We start from the raw sequence: 26592 nt of genomic DNA, 5'->3' as shown, positions 1-26592 counted from the left end.
CACACACAAATACACACAATCGCACTCGCACTTCTTGATTATCTCTGTTGCCCCTGTTTGCCTGCATTCGACCTGCCTGATCTGCCTGTCATTGAATAAAGACATCTATTCTGCTTCTGTGCTGTGATTGGTTCTGCAGCTGATACTATTATAGACATTCAGAATAATTTAAGGAGCTTACATTTTTAAGAACACAATCCATTTACAAAACTAGACATTTACGAAACAGGTTGAGTTCAAAATCAAGTTCAAAACCACCCCAACCTGACATTAAACCTCTTTAATTAGTTACTCAGATACTTTTATCCCCAATAGCCAAACCCTTAACTAGTTAATTTAATCTCCTCATATTCCTTTTCCAACCGACTTCTCAGAATGACATTAACAGCATTATTTCAATTCATACCTTCATATTATTTATGTTAAAGATCAACTTTTAATTTACCTTTTCTTCCAACGATGGATGAACACACACTGGACGATGCCCAAGAGAATAAGTGCAGTCATAGTGACAGCAAAGGCAGCTCTCCATGGACGGCTTTGACACTCATCTGAAACATATATGGGTATTTTTAAATAGTTTGTTCATTCTTTCACTCTTTCACTCTCCAGTCACACACCTCAGAAATAAGGAGTCCAAGCACATCCCAGGTATACAGTGCAGGGAATGAAATTATCCCAGGTATACAGTGCAGGGAATGAAATTACCAGGATTCTAAATAAATTAACACAATGGACAAATGACAATGTATGAACAAATGTTTGTGAGAGTCAGTGAGAAATTCAGTCTATGAGTGCTTAAATTAAGAACACAGATTGTGGTGTATTCAAAGAAATTAAGATGACTCTGGGAAAACCAGTAGATAGAACTAATGCCGCACAAATAGAATGAGCTTTTGCAGAGGAACTGGAGAAATTGGTAGCACATCCACACAGTTCCAGGCATTGATCACAATGTGTAGAATAGTTTGCCAGCGCATGGAGTGGAAGCAGAAACACTGGGGGTTTTCAAGAGCAGGCTTGATACGGTGTAAGATTTTATTTAGGGGTAGGAAAAAGGCGAGCATTGCTGGGCTGAATGGCCTGTTCTCACCATTACCTTGTTATGTTATGTTACGTTACGTTACGTTACGTTATCTTATGTTACGTTACGTTACGTTACGTTACGGTACGTTACGGTACGGTACGTTACGTTACGTTACGTTACGTTACGTTACGTTTTATGTTATGTTATGTTACGTTACGTTACGTTACGTTACGTTACGTTACGTTTTATGTCACGTTACGTTACGTTACGTTACGTTACGTTACGTTACGTTGCGTTACGTTACGTTACGGTACGTTACGGTACGTTACGGTACGTTACGGTACGTTACGTTACGTTACGTTACGGTACGGTACGGTACGGTATGTTACATGTTATGTTATGTTACGTTACGTTACGTTACGTTACGTGTTATGTTATGTTATGTTATGTTATGTTACGTTATGTTATGGTCAACACGATTTCTCTTGCATGGGGTTTTTCAACGGATTCTAGCTAACTTTCGGGTGCTGAATCCAAATCTGGCATTAGCCTATCACATCAGGTTTTTCAACAGCTGCACTCACGACTCACGAGTCTTCACAGCTGCAAATCTCAAAAAAACATAAACAAAGACATAAAACATTTGTACAATTCTTTAAAGGCCCTAAATGAAGTTTTGGTGAGAATAAACAGAATTTGCTGTTTTATCCCCACCAAGACTGCCAGACTGGATAGTCAACTTTTGTAAAATCCATGAATATGGAGCATACAGATAGCACAAAACTTGATGTGATAGAGCAAATCTGAGCTCAGCCCAAAATTAGCCAAAACCAGTTTCCAAAATTTTTTTTAGATCATCTGTGTGCAGTATGTGCTGTTTGATTCTGTAAAGTCTTACTCACCATGGAGCTTAAACTCTGTCACCTTTTCCTCATTGAGCTTCTGCTGCAGAACTCGACAGGTGAATCTGCTGCTGCCTTCTCTCTTTATGACGACACGTGTTCTTATGGCAATGAGGCCCAGGCTGTCCCTGAGTATCTCAGGTTTCTCAGTGGTGAGATTATGACCCCTGCTGTCCTGCCAGATGAGGTCAGGCTGAGGATACCAGCCTTTAGATTCACACAGCAGGCCAACCTCCCCTTCTTCATCTGCTTCCCTGAAGATCACTGGCTCAGTTCCTACAGCTGCAGAAATGGGATGTAAGTAACAGCTAAGATCATCTAATAGTCTCTACATTCATCTACATTTGCCATCATATGTTTATCCATTTCCAAAATATCCTTCAATATAATTTTGGATGAAGCAAAAAACAAACAAAAACAAACATTTAAAAAAGTCAAGAATGTTTATAATGGGGTGTCTCGGTGGCGCAGCCTGTAGAGCACTGACCGCATGCTCATTGCGAGCCGCGACGTCGGCGGTTCGAATCCGACCGTCTGACATTTGTCGCATGTCTTCCCCTCTCTCTCGCTCCCATTCTTCCTGTCTCTCTATACTATACTGTCCAATAAAGCTGAAAAAGGCCTAAAAAATATCTTAAAAAAAAAAAGAATGTTTATAATGACTTTTCTGTAGCATACTACGATACCAGACAATCAAAAATCAAACGCATGTCCAAGTCAAGCCTCAAGTCTCTGGGCTAGAGTCTGAGTCAAGTCTCAAGTCTCCAGAATGGTGCAGCCTAAACAGTATGACTATTCAAATTAATCATGATTGCTATGCTAGTTGAAGTTATAGAAACCAGAAATTTCTGACAGCTGAAGAAACAGTATTATCAGGGGCACACACAAAAAAAACTAGTTATATAATTTATACATATATCAATGAACTACCACACCTGAGCCAACATTTTGGCAAAGCCTTTCTCAAGATGGCTGGTGAGGTAGTTTATTGATATATTACATTATTGGCATCTGGCAGACGCTCTTATCCAGAGTGACGTACAGTTGATTAGACTAAGCAGGAGACAGTCCTCCCCTGGAGCAATGCAGGGTTAAGGGCCTTGCTTAAGGGCCCAACGGCTGTACGGATTTTATTGTGGCTACACTGGGATTAGAACCATTGACCTTGTGTGTCCCAGTCATTTACCGTTACCACTATGCTACAGGCCACCCTATATATCCATAAATAAGATAAAATAAATAACCATTCTACACCGTGTGACTCATGTGACATAATGTAAACATTACATGGGCCTGCAATTTAAGGTGTGGATCAATAACAAACTAGGGGCCTGTTACATGGACACAGATTAAGCTCAATCCTTGACTAAATGCAGCTTTGTATGGAGAATCTCTCATTTAATTTAGCCTAGGACTAGGCTCAATCTGCATCTGCGACTTAATAATGATTATAACTTTATTTGTAAATGTGGAATTAGAGTGTTGCAAATACTTGCGGTTTCTTAAGATACTCTTACTTTTTTATTTTTAAATGAAAGGTAAGTGTTAATCATTCAAGAAAATGAGTTCTAGATATTTTTTTGCAAGAAATCAGGAGCTATGATTTTGTGCCTACATTATGCTATCAGAAAACCTGGCTAGAATCCTATAGAATGCCATTAACCAGTGCTTAGTGCAATTATAAATCATTTCTAAACCGTGTGCAACTACAGCACATGCCAAACTTGGGTTCTACAGCTTTTAATGCCCATGTCTATTACAAACTAAAATAAATACAGTCTATATTTGTATGACACTGGAATAAGAGTCAATGTCCACGACATAACGTCACATTCAAAATCACTCTGTCCTGCTTGCATATCGAGCCCCACTCCTTATATCAGTCCTCATTCAGTTCACCTGTTTCATCAGTTAGTCTATTTAAACCTGTCCTGTTCAGTTCCTTGTTGCGAGTTCATCTTTCTGTGTTTCTGTTCCCGACCCTGGTTCTAGCTTCCCCGTACTTGTTCCGCTCCGGATATTTTGTTCATGACCCCTGCCTGCTCTTTGGACACTTCTCTTTGGATTACGATTTCTGTACCTCTGCCCCGTTTAGACTGACCACCCGGTTTTTTCACTGTTGCCTGCCTGTTTGGATTACGCTCTGTCTGCCCCTTCAGTGCCATTTCACTGCTTCCCTGAGTCTGTGCCTGTGTTTTAACCAAGGATTATTTTGAATATAAATCATTGAAAAATAATGATTGGTTGTGAAATTGTTCATGACTCTTATTTTGAGTTATTTTTGATGAGTCCGAGTCGAGTCTGGAGTCTGTGTGTGTGCGACTTGAGTGTGAGTCCCCATCTCTGTAACATACAGTGTGAAGGGAGCATCTCTGAACCTCAAAACCCCAAAAAGGCACTGACCTCTTACTTCCAGTGAAACCATGATGCGGTAATTATTGTCAGACTTGGACTGAATGTAACATGAGTACTGCCCCTCATCAGAGACCTGGACCCTGCCCAGCCTCAGAGACGTATTGCCCTCCCTCAGTTCCTCAGGGAAGAGTGCGGTCCTTCCGCTGTACGATGGGTTCTGGTGCTCATTCCTGCTCTCTCCCAGAAGGTAGAGATGCACCAGTGGGTCTCTGTTCTGTGGTCTGAACCACTCTATGTGCATATCCTCTGCACTTATGTTGGGTTTGAGGTGAGTGGGAAGGACAACATCTTCACCAACTACAGCAATGACAGGACTAGCTGGACCCAGAAGCTGGAACATCTCTGCAGAGAGAAAGAGCACAGACTAAGACTACTGCTGGACCAGCTACAGACCAACACTGCAGCCCTGCACCAGCTACAGACCAACACTGCAGCCCTGCTCCAGCTACAGACTGACACTACAGTCCTGACCAGCTACAGACCAACACTGCAGTCCTGCACCAGCTACAGACCGACACTGCAGTCCTGCTCCAGCTACAGACCAACACTGCAGTCCTGCACTACTCAAATCCAGGTCCTGCATTTTGTCCAAATAGAAAAACTGTAAGGGGCGAATACTTTCTCACTGCAGTATACCTCAGGTAACTGACTGTAAGTCTTCCCCAAATCCAGAAGGCTCATGGCCATGTTCACTGGGGGGTGCTGGTGGGATATGTTAATCTAAGTGTGTAAACAAAGCAAGCAGAAATTAAAGGGTCATCTACAGTGTGCTTATAGCTGGAATTTAAACCTCAGGTTTAATCCTCTAGAACACAGTACTCCATAACAACTGGAACTGCTCATCCTTATTTCACAGTTTGTAGTCACTGTAGTTCACATTTGGTAGCTGGTCCAGTTGTAATGCAGTTAATTCCATGCAATGTTACTGATGTATGATGTAAACTGTGTTATATTGCAGTGAGAATATTCTGTACCTGATCTGGAGGTCTGGTGGAGGATCAGGAGAATAAAATACGGGCACATTGACCAATCAGCCTTCATCTCTGGAAGAGACACATACCCATGAGTAAATCACTGTGTAAATCACTGTGTAAATTACAGAGCCACATAGTGATCAGGGTGAGGGGAAAAAGCTTTTCTTCACACTTGGTTAATATTATGACCTGTGATTTTGGTTTGGTGATATGAGCTAATACAACCAAACAGCCCCACGGTGGTGGAATGACCTTCCTGTGAAGGTCAGAACAGCAGAGTCGTTGACCTCCTTCAAGTGCAGACTGAAGACTCACCTGTCCATGCTGCACCTTTCCCTCCTTACCTCACTGTAATAATTATCCATGTATGCTGTGTGTATGCTGTATGTAATGATCACACCTGTATTTCATTATTTTACTATTCTTAGTGTTCTACGCTTAGTATTCTACGCTTAGTGTTCTATGCTTAGTGTTCTACTCTTAGTGTTCTACGCTTAGTGTTCTACACTTAGTGTTCTACGCTTAGTGTTCTATGCTTAGTGTTCTACTCTTAGTGTTCTATGCTTAGTGTTCTACACTTAGTGGTCTATTCTTAGTGTTCTATGCTTGGTGGTCTACTCTTAGTTGCCAAAAGTTTGGTATTGCTGCTTGTTGGTCAGTTGATCTTAATTTTTCTACAAGGGTTAAAGTTTTATCAATGTTATCACTCTTGGAACAGTACTTCCCTCTAGGGTCTTCAGTGTACGTGTCCCTGGTTCTGATTGGCACTTTATTGTATGTCGTAATGTTGTTTATGGTTGGAATGGATGAGTGGAAACGGTGTCGGATGAAATGAAGCACTGAGGAGGTTCACATATTCGTTCTGTAACCCACATAGGATATGCTGTCAGGGTTAACAAAATGAATGTCAAATAACATGATGCCCCCTCCGAGGAATCGCCACCTTAACGTGGTGGAGGGGTTTGTGTGTCCCGGTGATCCTGGGAGCTAGGTTGTCGGGGGCACTGTTAGCCCCCAGTAGGGTCTCCCAAGGCAAATTGGTCCCGGGGGAGGGGCCGGACTAAGAGCGATTCAAAGACTCCCATGACACGGCCACACAAAGACCCAGTTACCTCGCCCGGAAAAGGGAAACCGGGGCCCCCTGCTGGAGCCAGACCCGGGAGGGGAGCTCGTCGGCGAGCGTCTGGTGGCCGGGCCTTATCCCATGGGGCCCAGCCGGGCACAGCCCGAACTGGTCACGTGGGGTCGCCGCCCTGTGGGCTCACCACCTGCAGGGGTCGGCATCGGAGTCGGGTGCTTTGCCCAACGGGCAGTAGGCAAAGGCGGGGATCCGGGCGTGCTGATCCTCGGCGTCGCAGACTGGTTCTGGGGACGTGGAACGTCACCTCTCTGGTGGGGAAGGAACCGGAGCTAGTGCGGGAGGCGGAGCGGTACCAACTAGATATAGTTGGGCTCACCTCCACGCACAGTACTGGTTCCGGAACCAAACTCCTGGAGAGGGGCTGGACTCTGTTCTTTTCTGGAGTTGCTCAAGGTGAGAGGCGCCGGGCGGGTGTGGGGATACTCACAAGCCACCGGCTGAGCGCCACTGTGTTGGAGTTCCACCCGGGGAACGAGAGGGTCGCTTCTCTGCGACTACGTGTCGCTGGGAGGAAGGCTCTGACTGTCATTTGTGCGTATGCACCAAATGGCAGTTCAGAGTATCCGGCCTTCTTGGAGTCACTGGGTGGCATCCTGGAAAGGGTGCCACCCGGAGACTCCATAGTTCTGCTGGGCGACTTCAACGCTCACGTGGGCAATGACGGAGAAACCTGGAGGGGGGTGATTGGGAGGAACGGCCTGCCTGATCTGAACCCAGTTTTGTTATTGGACTTCTGTGCTGGCCATGGATTGTCGATAACAAACACCATGTTCGAGCATAGGGTAGCTCATAAGTGTACTTGGTACCAGAGCACCTTAGGCCAAAGATCGATGATCGACTTTGTGGTCGTATCATCAGACCTGCGGCCGTATGTCTTGGACACTCGGGTGAAGAGAGGAGCAGAGCTGTCAACTGATCACCACCTGGTGGTGAGTTGGATCAAGTGGCCGGGGAGGCTGCCTGACAGACCCGGTAAACCCAAACGTGTAGTGAGGGTGAACTGGGAACGTCTGGCGGAGGCCCCTGTTCGCGAGGTCTTCAACTCCCACCTCCGGAAGAACTTCTCACGCATCCCGGGGGAAGCTGGGGACATGGAGTCCGAGTGGGCCATGTTCAAAGCCTCCATTGCAGAGGCGGCAAGCAGGAGCTGTGGCCAGAAGGTCATCGGTGCCTGTCGGGGCGGCAACCCAAGAACCCGCTGGTGGACACCAGCGGTGAGGGAGGCCGTCAAGCTGAAGAAGGAGGCCTTTCGGGCTTGGCTGGCCCGGGGGTCCCCTGAAGCAGCAGACAGGTACCGGGTGACCAGAAGGGCTGCAGCTTCGGCAGTCGCTGAAGCAAAAACCCGGGTATGGGAGGAGTTCGGGGAGGCTACGGAGAAGGACTTTTGGTTGGCCTCGAGGAAGTTCTGGCAAACCATCCGACGACTCAGAAAGGGAAAGCAGGGCTTGTCTCAGGCTGTTTTCAGCAGGGGAGGAGAACTGCTGACCCGGACTGGGGATATTGTCGGGCGGTGGAAAGAGCACTTCGAGGAGCTCCTGAACCCGAACAACACGTCCTCTGTGGAAGAGGCAGAGCCTGAAGACTCGGGGGAATCTGCACCTATATCCCTGGCGGAAGTTGCTGAGGTAGTCAAAAAGCTCCTCAGTGGCAAGTCGCCGGGTGTAGATGAGATTCGCACTGAGATGCTGAAGGCTCTGGACATTGTTGGGCTGTCTTGGCTGACACGCCTCTTCAGTGTCGCGTGGAGATCGGGGACAGTACCTGTAGAGTGGCAGACCGGGGTGGTGGTCCCCATTTTCAAGAAGGGGGACCGGAGGGTGTGCTCCAATTACCGGGGTATCACACTCCTCAGCCTCCCTGGGAAAGCTTACTCTAGGGTACTGGAAAGGAGGCTCCGACCGACGGTCGAACCTTGGATTCAGGAGGAGCAATGTGGCTTCCGTCCTGGCCGTGGAACAGTGGACCAGCTCTTTACCTTGGCAGGGTTGCTGGCGGGGTCATGGGAGTTTGCCCATCCAGTCCACATGTGCTTTGTGGACTTGGAGAAGGCTTTCGACCGTGTCCCCTGGGGAACCCTGTGGGGTGTACTGCGGGAGTACGGGGTACCGGGGCCGTTGTTACGAGCCATCAGGTCCCTGTATAACCAAAGTGAGAGCTGTGTCCGCATTCTCGGCACAAAGTCAAGCACGTTTCCGGTGGGTGTTGGACTCCGCCAAGGTTGCCCCTTGTCACCGGTCCTGTTTGTGGTATTCATAGACAGGATCTCAAGGCGAAACCGAGGTGAGGAGAGTGTCCGGTTTGGTGACCTCAGAATCGCATCTCTGCTTTTTGCGGATGATGTGGTTCTGCTGGCTTCATCGGACCGTGACCTTCAGCACGCACTGGAGTGGTTTGCAGCCGAGTGTGAAGCGGCCGGGATGAGAGTCAGCACCTCCAAGTCCGAGGCCATGGTTCTCTGCCGGAAAACGGTGGATTGCTTCCTCCGGGTTGGGAACGAGTCTTTGTCCCAAGTGAAGGAGTTCAAGTATCTCGGGGTCTTGTTCACGAGTGAGGGTAGAAGGGAGCGTGAGATCGACAGGCGGATCGGTGCAGCGTCAGCAGTAATGCGGGCGTTGCACCGGACCGTTGTGGTGAAGAAGGAGCTGAGCCGGAAGGCGAAGCTCTCGATTTACTGGTCGATCTACGTCCCAACCCTCACCTATGGTCACGAGCTTTGGGTAGTGACCGAAAGAACGAGATCGCGTATACAAGCGGCCGAAATGAGCTTCCTCCGTAGGGTGGCCGGGCTCAGCCTTAGAGATAGGGTGAGGAGCTCGGACATCCGGAGGGAGCTCGGAGTAGAGCCGCTGCTCCTTCGCATCGAAAGGAGCCAATTGAGGTGGTTCGGGCATCTCATCAGGATGCCTCCCGGGCGCCTCCCTTTGGAGGTTTTCCGGGCTCGTCCAACTGGGCGGAGACCCCGAGGGAGACCCAGAGCCCGCTGGAGAGATTATATATCTCTCCTGGCCAGGGAACGCCTCGGGATCCCCCAGGAGGAGCTAGAATGCGTTGCTGGGGAGAGGGACGCCTGGAATACCCGGCTTTGCCTACTGCCCCCGCGACCCGACTCCGGATAAGCGGGTGACGATGGATGGATGGATGGATGGATCACATGATGCCACAAGGGGCGCACATGCGCAAATCAGTCGTGAGAGATTCCTTTAAGGAAGTAGCAAAGAAGAGCTCCAGACCATCTGGCGAAAACAAATAAAAAAGTAGAAAAGATAATTGTTCAATTCTTACCAGGAATTGTAGAAAAGTGCGTTTTTGTTCAAACTAAAGTACTGCATCGTACTGCTGTTTTCTTTTTTACCGTGCTCTTTCTTCCGAGTGTCCGTTGTCTGAACCGGCACATTAACCTCCCACTAGTTACAATGAGTGGGATATTATCAGTGAACCATGTTAAGTGTTTCGATCACATACTATTACAAAAAACAATCGGAGTGATGTGAGAGTATTGTTTACATATTATATTTTGATCTTTTTTTGTTACTTGTGTTTTGGCAACAACAACAAAAAAAAGAGTCATTTAGTTAAGTTAATGCGTTTTGAATGTGTTTTACCGAAGCACTAATGGAGTAAAAAAAATAACGCATTAATTTCATGTTGCTAAAAAGTAATAATTTATAGTTCATATGTTTAAGATAAATTAAGATATTGAGAAAAGATATATACCATATATTCAAAAGAAATAGAAATGATTGAAACTGACTATATCTTTTCTGTACTGCTACATGCAGATTGGTTTTTGATCCTGGATTTAGTTTTGTTCCATACCAGACTGAGTTTGATGGCGAGCCTGTCCCAGTGAGTGACTTTTCACAGGACGAAGGTTTGGATGCGGTGTGGCCAGCTGTTTCAGACTTCATTCTGTGGAGTGATTGAGCTGATTCCCATCAGGATTTCAGATAAGGAACACTTAGAAGTGTTTTGTTCTACTACCCGAGTAGTTTGAATCACTAATCTTTTTAAAAAGAAAACAAAGATCATTTATTTTATTTTTCTATTTTTTCTTAAACAAAAGAGCTCGATTTTATTTAGGGTATTTTCAAATAAATTCTGTGAATGTTATGTTGCAGAGATTGTGCAATAAATCTGCCAGCTGTTACTGTTTTCCAAAAGCAACGTCTCCTGAGTCTTCTCCACTTTACTGCTCAGAACCTTTAGGTCTCTGATGTATAGCTATCCTTTTTAATTCAGTTAGAGGTGCTACAATTCACTTAATTTGTTTTACTAAATGGTGAGATTTAGTTTCCAGGTGTCCATCCAGCGACCGCTGTTTGCCTAAAAACTCGCCCGATCGTGACAGTCCTCATCAGGAGACATCACTACTGTTAAACAGGAATCTACACCCAGTGCTAGTTACTCAAAATGGCCGCCAGATTACTGAACAGAGATCCATTAAAATGGCAATTATATTATTTTTCAACCTGATCACTTCAGAACTCCATCATATATAGGTAACATAGTGAAACTAAACAAATATGCAGCCTCCTTACCTGTCATAGAAAATCTTTGTTGATTCTTAAAGGTACACATTAGGCACACATTATGAAGAGGAAAATACACTCTCTGAGTACGTTACGGAGACGTGTGCACCAGCTTGTTCATGCAAATATTTCATGCAAATATTCAAACTGCCACAAGATGTTTTCTCATGCAGCTCCAGTACAGTTTGTTTTTACTGAAGAAAGATTTCTGGGGAAGACCCCTTAACTGCTTGGAAGGCTAGCACCAATGTTTTGAATTTGATGTGAGCCATGATAGGCAGCCAGTGGAGGGAAGTAAGCAGGGGGGTGACGTGTGAGTATTTTGGAAGGTTGAAGACCAGACAAGCTGCTGCATTCTGGATAAGTTGGAGGGGTCTGATGGCGGACGCTGGGAAGCCAGCCAAGAGGGAATTGCAGTAGTCCAGGTGGGATAGAACCATCGCTTGGACCAGGAGCTGGGTCGAGTAGGGGGTGAGAACATGCACACACTCACACACACACACGCACACACAAACACACACACACACGCACACACAAACACACACACACATGCATAAAGAAATACATGATGGGCCTGCATATACGGTTGAGGCTTCCATTATATTCAATTTGGTGGTTTTTGAAGGATTAGGGTATTACCTACAGATAAATATTAACCACACAGAGAAGTTACAGGTAGAGCACCTGGCAGTATTTGAATGGCATTAATAGCTTGCTAAAATACATCCTAATGGGCCCTATGGCGGCTCATTCATGACATTGCACAACGACACAGATAAGTCTATTCTGACTGACACAATAGTTGGGACTGGGGGCTTATTCGGTAACAGGTGATACAGGGGTGTTCTGTTGAAGGGAATGCATGTTTAGCTGAACAGGTGAGTGTTGGGTGGGGGGCTGCACTTGATTGGCAGTATACATCATCTGTTGGTGTTATGTTTCGGATGTTTCGGCTTATTTTTATACTGCTGATGTGTGCGTGTTGAAATGAGAAGCATAATAATTGAGTTTGTAATACAGCTGGGCTGTTCTGGTTGTTATGGGCTGTTCTGGTTCTTATGGGCTGTTCTGGTTCTCCAGTGGAAAGCAGACTTGATTCAGAGGCATGGTGGACTGGGCTTACTACTCTGCAGAGGTACAGGGGGAAGGAAAGGCAAAAAAAAAAAAAAAATCAAATAGGCCCTGGTCCTTATCGTTGTTGTACAGGTAGCAGTTGAAATTGTACTTCCCTCTAGTGCATCCCTGGTCTATCCCTGGTTATGGGTATGCACTTTGTTGTACGTCGCTCTGGATAAGAGCGTCTGCCAAATGCCATTAATGTAATGTAATGTAAAAACCCGCGTATCAAATGGCTTTCTCCAGAGTACAATTCCTCAAATGGGACGGAAACTCGACGCCTTTCCTTTCACATGCAGTTCCACGGCCACAGGACCACACTCAAAATACCACACGTAATACAAATGCTTAGTTATAATAATGTAATAATTCATCCTTAAATTCCTTAAATGCTTGTATCAGTGTCTGTCCATTGGCAAGACTGTCAAAGGCAACACATTGCCTGCATTCTGCACTCCATCAGATGGAGGTGCACCCTGCTCCACTGTACTCCTAGCACTGGCATATTTCACATTTCTTGTTCTAGTTTCAGTAAATACATTCATGTCATTCCTACAGGGCTATTCAAAGACTATAAGTGAAATTGTAACCATAGCATAGATAGTCCTCTACTATAAACAAACTTCCATCTTTCTCTATATACAGTGAAGTCAAATATTTGGTGAAAGCAAAAAAAGGCATATTTTGATTCTTTTTCTTTTTCTTTTTTTTTTTCATTTAGAAGAACCACTTATCTAGAGCAACCAATATATTATTTAAATGTCCAACCTAGTTATACAAGTGGAAAATTTCACTGGATAAAATTCAAGACAGGTGCCTTACTGAAGGTTATAGTCACAGTGACCTAGCTGGGAATTGGACACAGAACCATAACATTACAGGGTCATCTGCCTAACAGTTATACAGCACTATACTGCACAATTATATAACACCATATGCCCTAACCATTATACTACACTATACTACACCATTATACAATACCATACGCCCTAACCATTATACTACACCATTATACAATACCATACGCCCTAACCATTATACTACACTATACTACACCATTATACAATACCATACGCCCTAACCATTATACTACACCATTATACAATACCATACGCCCTAACCATTATACTACACTATACTACACCATTATACAATACCATACGCCCTAACCATTATACTACACTATACTACACCATTATACAATACCATACGCCCTAACCATTATACTACACCATTATACAATACCATACGCCCTAACCATTATACTACACTATACTACACCATTATACAATACCATATGCCCTAACCATTATACAACACTATGCTACACCATTATACAATACCAGACGCCCTAACCATTATACGACACTATACTACACCATTATACAATACCATATGCCCTAACCATTATACAACACTATACTACACCATTATACAATACCAGACGCCCTAACCGTTATACTACACCATTATACAATACCATATGCCCTAACCATTATACAACACTATGCTACACCATTATACAATACCATATGCCCTAACCATTATACTACACTATACTACACCATTATACAATACCAGACGCCCTAACCATTATACTACACCATTATACAATACCATATGCCCTAACCATTATACAACACTATGCTACACCATTATACAATACCAGACGCCCTAACCATTATACGACACTATACTACACCATTATACAATACCATACGCCCTAACCATTATACTACACTATACTACACCATTATACAATACCATACGCCCTAACCATTATACTACACCATTATACAATACCATACGCCCTAACCATTATACTACACTATACTACACCATTATACAATACCATATGCCCTAACCATTATACAACACTATACTACACCATTATACAATACCATATGCCCTAACCATTATACTACACTATACTACACAATTATATAATACCATACGCCCTAACCATTATAGAACACTATACTACACCATTATACAATACCATACGGCCAAACCATTATACTACACCATTATACAATACCATACGCCCTAACCATTATACAACACTATACTACACCATTATACAATACCATATGCCCTAACCATTATACTACACCATTATACAATACCATACGCCCTAACCATTATACAACACTATACTACACCATTATACAATACCATATGCCCTAACCATTATACTACACCATTATACAATACCATACGCCCTAACCATTATACTACACTATACTACACCATTATACAATACCATATGCCCTAACCATTATACGACACCATTATACAATACCATATGCCCTAACCATTATACAACACTATACTACACCATTATACAATACCAGACGCCCTAACCATTATACTACACCATTATACAATACCATATGCCCTAACCATTATACAACACTATGCTACACCATTATACAATACCAGACGCCCTAACCATTATACGACACTATACTACACCATTATACAATACCATATGCCCTAACCATTATACAACACTATACTACACCATTATACAATACCAGACGCCCTAACCGTTATACTACACCATTATACAATACCATACGCCCTAACCATTATACAACACTATACTACACCATTATACAATACCATATGCCCTAACCATTATACTACACCATTATACAATACCATACGCCCTAACCATTATACTACACTATACTACACCATTATACAATACCAGATGCCCTAACCATTATACTACACCATTATACAATACCATACGCCCTAACCATTATACTACACTATACTACACCATTATACAATACCATACGCCCTAACCATTATACTACACCATTATACAATACCATACGCCCTAACCATTATACTACACTATACTACACCATTATACAATACCATACGCCCTAACCATTATACTACACTATACTACACCATTATACAATACCATATGCCCTAACCATTATACAACACTATACTACACCATTATACAATACCATACGCCCTAACCATTATACTACACTGTACTACACCATTATACAATACCATACGCCCTAACCATTATACTACACTATACTATATGATCCCTAACTATTATACTTGACTTTACGATACCATTATACAATACCATACGCCCGAACCATTATACTACACTAAACTATACCATTATACAACACCAGACTCCCAAACCATCATACATACTGCACTATACTGCCAGCAGATGGCAACCTGTTTCCCTTCCTTTTGTCTTTCTCACAGAATTCTAGAGACTACCACCTCAAGTGTGAAATACATCCCATTGCTGGAGGTCCCAAACCACGCCCACTAGAATGCCAGGCCTTCACTTCCTGTTGCACAGAATGATTCCAGTATTCATACAAAGTTGTTGTTGTGATAGCTTACTGAATTACTGAATTGGGGTGGCATGTAGCATAGTGGTTAAGGTAAATGACTGGCACACGCAAGGTCGGTGGTTCTAATCCCAGTGTAGCTACAATTAGATCCACACAGCTGTTGGGCCCTTGAGCAAGGCCCTCAACCCTGCATTGCTCCAGGGGAGGATTGTCTCCTGCTTAATCTAATCAACTGTATGTTGCTCTGGATAAGAGTGTCTGCCAAATGCCAATAATGTAATGAATTGCACTTACTTACTTAATTCAATTCTTTAAATTAACTAATTATATCTAACTATGAACTATTTTTTAGGTTTTTGGTTTTTTTGTCTATTCTTATGTAAAGCACATTAAATTGCCTCTGTGTATGAAATGTGCTATACAAATAAACTTGCCTTGCCTACTGAAAACCACTGCTGCTCCACTGTAGAAGTGAGGTTTAAAGGAAACTATAATTTATAAATGATGAACTGCACTCACGCGGGACAGAATTATGGCTCGTGAGACTGGTTTGTGTGCACGCGATCCCCACCTGTCACCAGCGTGATGGTCATATTTAATCAGCGCTTGTGCCCTCCTGCTGGTGCGCTGTGACTGGTCAGTTATGAGCATAGCCCTGATCTGATTGGCCGGCTGGAGCCCTGGGACACATGACCAGGGGGAGATTTAGCAGCTGTTAGCAGCGGAGCATGTCCGGGTGTGTTTCTGCCACAGACGGATTCATTCAGGATTTCAGTCTTATTCATGCAGCTGCAGCGTTTTCAATCGGTATTCCTTCACTTCCTGGACTGCTTCCCTTTCCCCACCTCCTGTGCAGCAGTAGACTTATTAGATGTGATCGTTTCGGTCAAAACAACGTCGGATACGCAACGTCGGCTAACGTTAGTTGAAAACTTCGTTTAAAAGGTGAACACCCGCATTATTAGCTTCGGCTAACTTATCCCGGTCGTTCACCTCCGGAAATTACAACCAGGAGGCAAGTTGATGCAGTTTACGATCAGAAGATGGTGCTAGTATTCACGTTAAGCAAATACAATGGGATAGCAGGCTAAGTTAGCTAACGTTATGTACGTTAACTAGGCTTTCTATTTGCTAGCGAGTCTAAGCTAACCTTTATAAGTGAAAAGAGACCGCTCAAAAAGACATTTATATCGCCAGTCTAATTTACGTCCTCTTGAAATCATTCAGCTATGCGGATAACATCCATCATGGTAAACTTAGGTAACGTTAACGGAGACTATGAAAAGGAACTGTTGGGGTCATGCATGTGTTCAGAGCATATCTACAGTCCATGGTTTTGGGTTTTGGCACAAATAAACATCCCCATCCCCTCGTGTTATATTGTTGCTGAAAAACTGAGATCATACAGTAATGTGCAAAGGTTTTAGGCAAGTGTGAAAAAAGGAATAGCTTGCAATGCTTTCAAAAATAGAAATGTTAATAGTTTATAGAAAAATCTAAATCAAATCAATATTTGGTGTGACCACACTTAGCCAACAAACCAGCATCAATTATTCTAGGTACACTTGCACAAAGGGATTTTGTAGGCATATAGTCAGGTGTGTGATTAACCAATTATACCAAACAGGAGCTAATGATCATCAATTTAATATGTAGGTTGAAACACCATCATTAACTGAAACGGCTGTGTAGGAGGGTTAAAACTGGGTGAGGAACAGTCAAACTCATGCTTCCAAGATGAAGTTGCTGAAGACAGTTTAATGTCAGAAGTCATATATCCTGGCAAGACTGAGCACAGCAACAAGACACAAGGTAGTCATACTGCATCAGCAAGGTCTCTCCCAGGCAGAAATTTCAAGGCAGTCAGGGGTTTCCAGATGTGCTGTCCAAGCCCTGATGAAGAAGCACAAAGAAACGGGCAGCGTTGAGGACTGTACTTAGTGCAGCAGATGAAAGACACATCATGCTTACTTCCCTTCACAATTAGAAGATATCCAGCATTGCCATCAGCTCAGAATTGGCAGAAACCAGTGGGACCTAGGTACACCCATCTACTGTGCAGAGAAGTCTGGTCAGAAGAATTGTGGCCAAAAAGCCATACCTCCGATGTGGAAACAAGGCCAAGTGACTCAACGATGCACAAAAACACAGGAACTGGGGTGCAGAAAAATGGCAGCAGGTTTTTCTGGACTAATGAGTGAAAATGTGAAATTTGCCTGTAGCATAAGGCAGTATGTTTGCCGAAGGGCTGGGGAGTGGTACAAGAATAAGTGTCTGCAGGCCTCAGTGAAGCATGGTGGAGGTTCCTTGCAAGTTTGGGGCTGCATTTCTGCAAATGGAGTTGGGGATTTGGTCAGAATTGATGGTCTCCTCAGTGCTGAGAAGTACAGGCAGATACTTATCCATCATGCAATACCGTCAGGGAGGCATCTGAGTGGCCCCAAATTTATTCTGCAGCAGGGCAACGACCCCAAACATACAGCCAATGTCATTAAGAACTATCTTCAGCGTGAAGAAGAACAAGGTGTCCTGGAAGTGATGGTATGGCCCCCACAGAGCCTGTCACTTTGGCAATGCACAATGGTCACCCTTGCAACATTATAACAGTAGAGATGATGATTTACTGTTTGGTGCCTTTCTAAAACGATGAGGAGCTCAATATGGCAGAAGTAGCGTGTCACTGCTACACGGTGTGGAGACGGTGTGATGGAGGACAGAAAACAGGAATGAGCGAGCAGACGGGTGATTGGCAGCCCAGTGACTGTCCGTTTCAGTCACAGGATGCATATAGATACAGACGGGAGACAGAGGACAGATAAACCTGAGGAAATCAGTGGAGAAACATACTGAATGCAGGTGCTTCCATACAGGTGTAATGCCTGATACAATGAAGCAATTAACATCCCATCAGTCAGTGTGTGCATGTTAAAGCCCCACACACCCTGTACCAAACTTTATTTAGAAATGAGACTGAGACTGAGTACATTTCATTTTCTTCAGCAGAAGCTTTTATTCAAAGTAAAAAACAAAACACTGTAAAACAGTGCATATCAAGGTCATATAAAACAGTGCATATCAAACTCATACACACCATACTGGCACCAACCGGCTCACCAGGAGCAACTGGGGGTTGGGTGTCTAGCTCACTTTGTCACACCTAGGGCGGGATCGAACCGGCAACCCTCCAACTTTTACCTCCAGAGCCAATGTCACTCCCATGATAAATATTTACAGATTATTATTTAAAGCTGCCACACTATATACAATGCTGTGCAAAAGTCTTATTCAGCCTAGACTTCTTCAATATAATTTAATGAAACAAATCTCAAATTTGCATCAAAGCCCAAATCTAGGCCTATGATTGTTTTAAAGACGTGCTGAAACTGAAGTGATGACGTATACACGACTGAAAGGGATCTTTGAAGGACAGGGAATCCATTTGAGTGACATGTGAAAAAGGCTGCTGTGAAAAGGATACTGATTGGAGGAGGATGGAAGATTGACACACATTTGATCAACATACACGCCCACTGGTACAGGATGATGTGAAATCTACATTCTAATCGTTTTCCAGGAAGTGCTTGGAGAAGTGCTGCTCTAACTTCTGTTCCAGCTCATCTTTAATTTAAGATTTATTTCAGCAGCGAGTCTGAGGCTCCTTTTCAGCAGGGCCTGTATTATAAAACATCAGACATACTGGAGACACAGGGCCTGTATTATAAAACATCAGACATACTGGAGACACAGGGCCTGTATTATAAAACATCAGACATACTGGAGACACAGGGCCTGTATTATAAAACATCAGACATACTGGAGACACAGGGCCTGTATTATAAAACATCAGACATACTGGAGACACAGGGCCTGATTATAAAACATCAGACACCCTGGAGACACAGGGCCTGTATTATAAAACATCAGACACACTGGAGACACAGGGCCTGTATTATAAAACATCAGACATACTGGAGACACAGGACCTGATTATAAAACATCAGACACACTGGAGACACAGGGCCTGATTATAAAACATCAGACATACTGGAGACACAGGGCCTGTATTATAAAACATCAGACATACTGGAGACACAGGGCCTGATTATAAAACATCAGACATACTGGAGACACAGTGCTACAAGCACAGGCTCAAAAATAACTCCTTACATTACATTACATTATTGGCATTTGGCAGACGCTCTTATCCAGAGCGACGTACAGACTAAGTAGGAGCAATGCAGGGTTTAGGGCCTTGCTCAAGGGCCCAACAGCTGTGTGGATCTTATTGTGGCTACGGTGGGATTGGAACCCCCGACCTTGCGTGTCCTTAACCACTACTCTACAGGCTGTCCCTCAAAATATAAACACAAATAACTGTCATAGCAGAAAAATGACAATTATAATGAAAGACTCTGAGAACAGCTTGGCACAAAAACTGCATAACCAGCATTCAAACAGCATAACTAGCATTCAAACAGCATAACCAGCATTCAAACTGCATAACCAGCATTCAAACTGCATAACCAGCATTCAAACAGCATAACTAGCATTCAAACAGCATAACCAGCATTCAAACTGCATAACCAGCATTCAAACTGCATAACCAGCATTCAAACTACATAACCAGCATTCAAACTGCATAACCAGCATTCAAACTGCATAACCAGCATTCACACTACATAACCAGCATTCAAACTGCATAACCAGCATTCAGAGTGCATAACCATAACGAGGGACAAGTGCACTAGAGGAAGGTACAGTTCCAGGTTCCAGCTCAGATTAATCCAAAGAGAAAAATATATGAAAGGAGCAATAGATCTGTCTTAGCAAACACAATGCTCGAACAACAGAACAAGTATACACAATTGTGAGAATTCAGTCTTCAGCCTTCTTCCCTCCATGGGAATTACATGGTACTGCATGTGGTGAAACTTAGGGAGGAATAGATTCCATGCTTTGTGGAATATGGCACGTGGTCTTTATATGATTTAAATATTAAAAATTCTACAGGTCCTGGAGCACCTGTTACGATAGACCATTGGGGGGGTGCATTGTTTTGTTTTTTAAATATCTGGGTAGGTACAGGGTGGGGGAAGCTGCTTAATTCTTCAGGATTACTCTCTCATTTACCATTTACAATCCCCCTGTACATAGTGCTCCGTTTTCCTCTCTGGGTTCCTCTTCGCGTTTATATATGTTGTTTCCTCTTTGTGTTCCCCTGTGGACCTCTTCATGATCCTCTGAAGAAGAAGATGACAATTGCTCTTTGTGTTTCTCATTTCCATCTGCTGTGGGTTCCACTTGAGAACCGTGAGACCTTGCTGATGCAGTATAAGTCTTGTTGCTGTGCTCAGTCTTGCCATGATATAAGACTTCTGACATTAAACTGTCTTCAGCAACCTCACCTTGGAAGCAGAGTTTGGCTGTTCCTCACCCAGTTTTAACCCTCCTACACAGGTGTTTCTGTTTCAGTTAATGCTCGGTCCCCAGTACATAGTGCTCCGTTTTCCTCTGTGGACCCCACTGTGCTGTTGTCTCTGTGCATCTGTAGCTCTTTGTGGATCTGTTTGTGTTTCCCTGTGGAAGAAAACAACAAGAACATTACATTCTGGACTCAATTATTTCAATAGACTCAATTAAATAATTTCCACATACTCCCAGTGAAATGTGCAATCACCTGCATGTACAATCACCTGCACACTTTCAAATTCTGGACAAACACAGAAATTGGTTGTATAGATTGCTGATGATAAGTGAAGTATGAGTTTTCATCAGGGGGGCTCAGGCAGCGTCTGGCAGTTGGAGGGTTGCCGGTTCGATCCCCCACCCGGGCTGTGTCGAAGTGTCCCTGAGCAAGACACCTAACCCCCCCAAATGCTCCTGACGAGCTGGTCGGCGCCTTGCATGGCAGCCAATCGCCGTCGGTGTGTCGGTGTGTGAGTGTCTGTATGAATGGGTGAATGAGAAGCATCAATTGTACAGCGCTTTGGATAAAGGTGCTATAAAAATGCCAACAATTTACCATTTCCTTCTGCAGAGGATGATATTGTGATTCTCCGTCAGCTTACAGAAGTAAGTGTTGTAAAAGTGCTGTTTCAGAGTCAGTTGTGTGTAAAAGGTAGAGTAAATGGTAAATGGTTGGCATTCATATAGCACCTTTATCAAAAGTGCTGTACAATTGATGCTTCTCATTCACCCATTCATACACACACTCACACACCAACGACGATTGGCTGCCATGGCAAGTCACCAATCAGCTCATTAGGAGCATTTGGGGGTTAGGCGTCTTGCTCGAGGACACACCCAGGGCGGAATCAAACCAGCAACTCTCCGACTGCCAGATGACTGCTCTTACCGCTGAGCCAATGTTGCCCCCAATGTAGACTACTGCCTTACGATTACAAGTAAAGGACAGTTCCATTGAGCAGTTTCTCAATTCCTTATTCTACAGACAGACACACACACTCACACGCACACGCACACGCACACTCGCATGCACGCACGCACGCACGCACGGCGCACACACACACACACACACACACACGTTACCTTTCCATTCCATTAAACGACGGATGAACACACACTGGACGAACACGGCAATGCCGATGAGAATAAGTGCAGGTATAGTGACAGCAAAGGCCACTTTCCATGGAAGGTTGTGACACGCCTCATCTGAAACATACATGGGTATTTATTAAATAGTTTATTCACTTATGGAGGTTAGGCACATCCCAGGTATACAGTGCAATGAATGAACAAATGACATTACATTACATTACATTACATTACATTACATTACAGGCATTTAGCAGACACTCTTATCCAGAGCGACATATGGTACTGTGGAAAAGTTTTAGGCAGGTGTGAAAAAAATGCTGTAAAATAAGAATGCTTTCAAAAATGTTAATAGTTTATTTTTTTATCAATTAACAAAATGCATGAACAGAGGAAGTGAATGAACTGAAGAAAAATCTAAATCAATATTTGGTGTGACCACTCTTTGCCTTCGAAACAGCACCAATTCTTCTTGGTATACTTGCACACAGTTTTTGAAGGAACTCGGCAAGTAGGTTGTTCCAAACGTCTTGGAGAACTAGCCACAGTTCTTCTGTGGATTTAGGCAGCCTCAAATGCTTCTGTCTCTTCATGTAATCCCAGACAGACTTGATGAAGTTGAGATCAGGGCTCTGTGGGGGCCATACCATCACTTCCAGGACTCCTTGTTCTTCTTTACACTGAAGATAGTTCTTAATGACATTGGCTGTATGTTTGGAGTCGTTGTCCTGCTGCAGAATAAATTTGGGGCCACTCAGATGCCTCCCTGATGGTATTGCATGATGGATAATTATCTGCCTGTACTGAGGAGACCATTCATTCTGACCAAATCCCCAACTCCATTTGCAGAAATGCAGCCCCAAACTGGCAAGGAACCTCCACCATGCTTCACTGTTGCCTGCAGACATTCATTCTTGTACCGCTCTCCAGCCCTTCGGTGAACAAACTGCCTTCTGATACAGGCAAATTTCTCATTTTCACTCATTAGTCCAGAGAATCTGCTGCCATTTTTCTGCACCCCAGTTCCAGTGTTATTGTGCATAGTTGAGTCACTTGGCCTTGTTTCCACGTCGGAGGTATAGCTTTTTGGCCGCAATTTTTCCATGAAGACCACTTCTGACCAGACTTCTCTGCACAGTGGATGGGTGTACCTGGGTCACACTGGTTTCTGCCAATTCTGAGCTGATGGCACTGCTGGATATCTTCCGATTGCGAAGGGAAGTGAGCATGATGTATTTTTGATCTGCTGCACCAAGTTTCTTTGGCCGACCACTGCGTCTACGGTCTTCAACGTTGCCCATTTCTTTGTGCTTCTTCAACAGAGCTTGGACAGCACATCTGGAAACCCCCTGTCTGCCTTGAAATGTCTGCCTGGGAGAGACCTTGCTGATGCAGTACCTTGTGTCTTGTTGCTGTGCTCAGTCTTACCATGGTGTATGACCTCTGACATTAAACTGTCTTCAGCACCCTCACCTTGGAAGCAGAGTTTGGCTGTTCCTCACCCCGTTTTAACCCTCCTACAAAGCTGTTTCTGTTTCAGTTAATGATTGTGTTTCAACCAACATATTAAATTGATGATCATTCCTAATAGGTTAATCACACACCTGACTATATGCCTAAAAAATCCCTGACTTTGTGCAAGTGTACCTAGAATAATTGATGCTGGTTTGAAGGCAAAAATAGAGACAGTGGTTCATTCTGTGAAATTAATTAATTAAGATGAATTTCACCCAGTGTATGCTGTTTGATTCTGTAAAGAAAGAAATACATTTTTTTGTGGAGTGTGTGCTGTTTGATTCTGTAAAGTCTTACTCACCATGGAGGTTAAACTCTGTCACTTTTTCTTCATTGAGCTTCTGCTGCAGAACACGACAGGTGAATGTGCTGCTGCCTTCTATCTTTATGACGACACGTGTTCTTATGGCAATGAGGTCCAGGCTGTCCCTGAGTATCTCAGGTTTCTCAGTGGTGAGATTGTGACCCCCGCTGTCCTGCCAGATGAGGTCAGGCTGAGGATACCAGCCTTTAGATTCACACAGCAGGCCAACCTCCACTTCTTCATCTGCTTCTGTGAAGATCACTGGCTCAGTTCCTACAGCTGCAGAAATGGGATGTTAGTAACAGCTTATATCATCTAATAGTCTCTGCATTCGTCTACATTTGCCATCATATGTTTATCCATTTCAAAAATATCCTTCAATATAATTTTGGATTTTTAAAAAACAAACAAAAGTAAAAAATGTTCATAATGACTTTTCTGTAGTATACTAGCATACCGGACAAATCATCAAACACAATGTCTGAGTCAAGCCTCAAGCCTAAACAGTATGACTATAAAAATGAATCACGATTGCTATGCTAGTTGAAGATATAGAAACTAGAAGTTTAGATTTTGTATATGACATCACATGTCTGACAGCTGAAGAAACAGTATTATCAGGGGCACACACAAAAAAACTACTTATATTATTTACTCATATCAATGGACTGCCACACCTGAGCCAACATTTTGGCAAAGCCTTCCTCAAGATGGCTGGTGAGGTAGTTCACTGATATATCAATAAATAAGATAAAATAAATAACCATTCTACACCGTGTGACTCACGTGACATAATGTAAACATTACATGGGCCTGAAATTTAAGGTGAGGATCAATAACAAACTAGGGGTCTGTTACATGGACACAGATTAAGCTCAATCCTTGAGTAAATGCAGCTTTGTATGGAGAATCTCTCATTTAATTTAGCCTAGGGCTAGGCTTAATCTGCATCTGCGACTTAATAATGATTATAACTTTATTTGTAAAATTAGAGTGTTGAAAGCCAATACTTGCGGTTTCTGAAGATACTCTTACTTTTTTTATTTTTAAATGAAAGGTAAGTGTTAATCATTCAAGAAAATGAGTTCTTGATATTTTTTTGCAAGAAATCGGGAGCTATGATTTTGTGCCTACATTATGCTATCGGAGAACCTAGCTAGAATCCTATGGAATGCCATTAACCAATGCATAGTGCAATTATAAGTACATGCCAAACTTGGGTTCTACAGCTTTTAATGCCAATGTCTATTACAAACAAGCTAAAGTACATACAGTCCATATTTCTATGACACTGGAACAACAGTCAATGTCCACGACATAACGTCACATTCAAAATGACTCACTGTCCTGCTTGCATATCGAGCTTAAAGATCACGATTTTAAATAGTGCAGCCCTTTGCTCATGTCAGCTTCTGTGTTTTCTGTTTCCTGATTTTCTGTCTCCTAGTGTTTCCGTCTCCTAGTGTTTCCGTTTCCTGATTTTCTGTCTCCTAGTGTTTCCATCTCCTAGTGTTTCTGTCTCCTAGCGTTTCTGTCTCCTAGTGTTTCTGTCTCGTGTCCCTCTGTGACCACCATAGTCTGTTTTCAGTTTCATTTCCTCATTCATCTGTTCCACCTGTTTCATTTCCTGTCTCCGCCTCCCCACTCCTTATATCAGTGCTCATTCAGTTCACCTGTTTCTCATTGTCTGTCAATCAGTTAGTCTATTTAAACCTGTCCTTTTCAGTTTCTTGATGTGAGTTTGTCTTTCTATGTTTCTGTTCCCGACCCCGGTTCTAGCTTCCCCGTACCTGTTCCGTTCTGGATATTTTGTTCATGACCCCTGCCTGCTCTTTGGACACTCTCTTTGGATTACGATTTCTGTACCTCTGCCCCATTTAGACTGACCACCCGGTTTTTTAACTGTTGCCTGCCTGTTTGGATTACGCTCTGTCTGCCTCTTCATTGCCATTTCACTGCTTCCCTGAGTCTGTGTCTGTGTTTTAACCAAGGATTATTTAGAATATAAATCATTGAAAAATAATGATTGGTTGTGAAATTGTTCACAACTTATTTTTCAGGAGTCATTTTTGAGTGTGTGTGTGCGACTTGAGTGTGAGTCCCCATCTCTGTAACATAGTGTGAAGGGAGCATCTCTTTATCTCAAAACCCCAAAAAGGCACTGACCTCTTACTTCCAGTGAAACCATGATGCGGTAATTATTGTCAGACTTGGACTGAATGTAACATGAATACTGCCCCTCATCAGAGACCTGGACCCTGCCCAGCCTCAGAGACGTATTGCCCTTCCTCAGTTCCTCAGGGAAGAGTCCGGTCCTTCCGCTGTATGATGGGTTCTGGTGCTCATTCCTGCTCTCTCCCAGAAGGTAGAGATGCACCAGTGGGTCTCTGTGCTGCGGTCTGTACCACTCTATGCGCATATCCTCTGCACTTATGTTGGGTTTGAGGTGAGTGGGCAGAACAACATCTTCACCAACTACAGCAATGACAGGACCAGCTGGACCCAGAAGCTGGAACATCTCTGCAGAGAGAAAGAGCACACACTAAGACTACTGCTGGACCAGCTACAGACCGACACAGCAGTCCTGCTCCAGCTACAGACCAACACTGCAGCCCTGCACCAGCTACAGACTGACACTGCAGTCCTGCACCAGCTACAGACCGACACTGCAGTCCTGCTCCAGCTACAGACCAACACAGCAGTCCTGCTCCAGCTACAGACCAACACTGCAGCCCTGCACCAGCTACAGACTGACACTGCAGTCCTGCAC

At 43.6% G+C, this 26592-nt stretch overlaps 2 protein-coding genes across 2 annotated transcripts in view; both read right to left on the bottom strand.

The window, feature by feature from the left end:
- Window positions 1–11092, bottom strand: part of LOC133125949 (butyrophilin subfamily 1 member A1-like) — a 28631-nt gene extending 17539 nt beyond the window's left edge. The window contains exons 1-2 of the mRNA XM_061237697.1: window positions 10998–11092; window positions 10276–10368 (exon numbers count right to left, since the gene is read on the bottom strand). The gene's annotated coding sequence lies outside the window, so the exon portion shown is untranslated. The remainder of the gene's footprint in view (window positions 1–10275; window positions 10369–10997) is intronic.
- On the bottom strand, window positions 1922–26241 carry LOC133125948 (butyrophilin-like protein 2). Its single transcript, XM_061237696.1, has 5 exons — window positions 25989–26241; window positions 23820–24101; window positions 5319–5387; window positions 4333–4686; window positions 1922–2211 (listed from the first exon to the last, which is right to left on the bottom strand). Exons 1-5 carry the CDS (start codon window positions 26239–26241, stop codon window positions 1922–1924), a joined length of 1248 nt encoding a protein of 415 aa, XP_061093680.1.
- Window positions 26242–26592: the final 351 nt, after the last annotated feature.

Source organism: Conger conger, chromosome 4, assembly GCF_963514075.1.
Source record: "Conger conger chromosome 4, fConCon1.1, whole genome shotgun sequence".
Taxonomy (NCBI): Eukaryota; Metazoa; Chordata; class Actinopteri; order Anguilliformes; family Congridae; genus Conger; species Conger conger.
The sequence above is the reverse complement of the archived record's forward strand: the minus strand, read 5'-3'. Positions and strand labels throughout refer to the sequence as shown.

What these genes read in the sequence shown, in the direction of transcription:
- LOC133125948 (XM_061237696.1), bottom strand. Translation starts at nt 26,241, where the DNA reads ATGCGCATAGAGTGGTACAGACCGCAGCACAGAGACCCACTGGTGCAT. An exon ending in GACAGAGTTTAACCTCCATG is followed by an intron (nt 5,388 to 23,819) that starts GTGAGTAAGACT and finishes TGTCTCTTCCAG; the next exon opens with AGATGAAGGCTGATTGGTCA. An exon ending in GGTTTCACTGGAAGTAAGAG is followed by an intron (nt 2,212 to 4,332) that starts GTCAGTGCCTTT and finishes CCATTTCTGCAG; the next exon opens with CTGTAGGAACTGAGCCAGTG.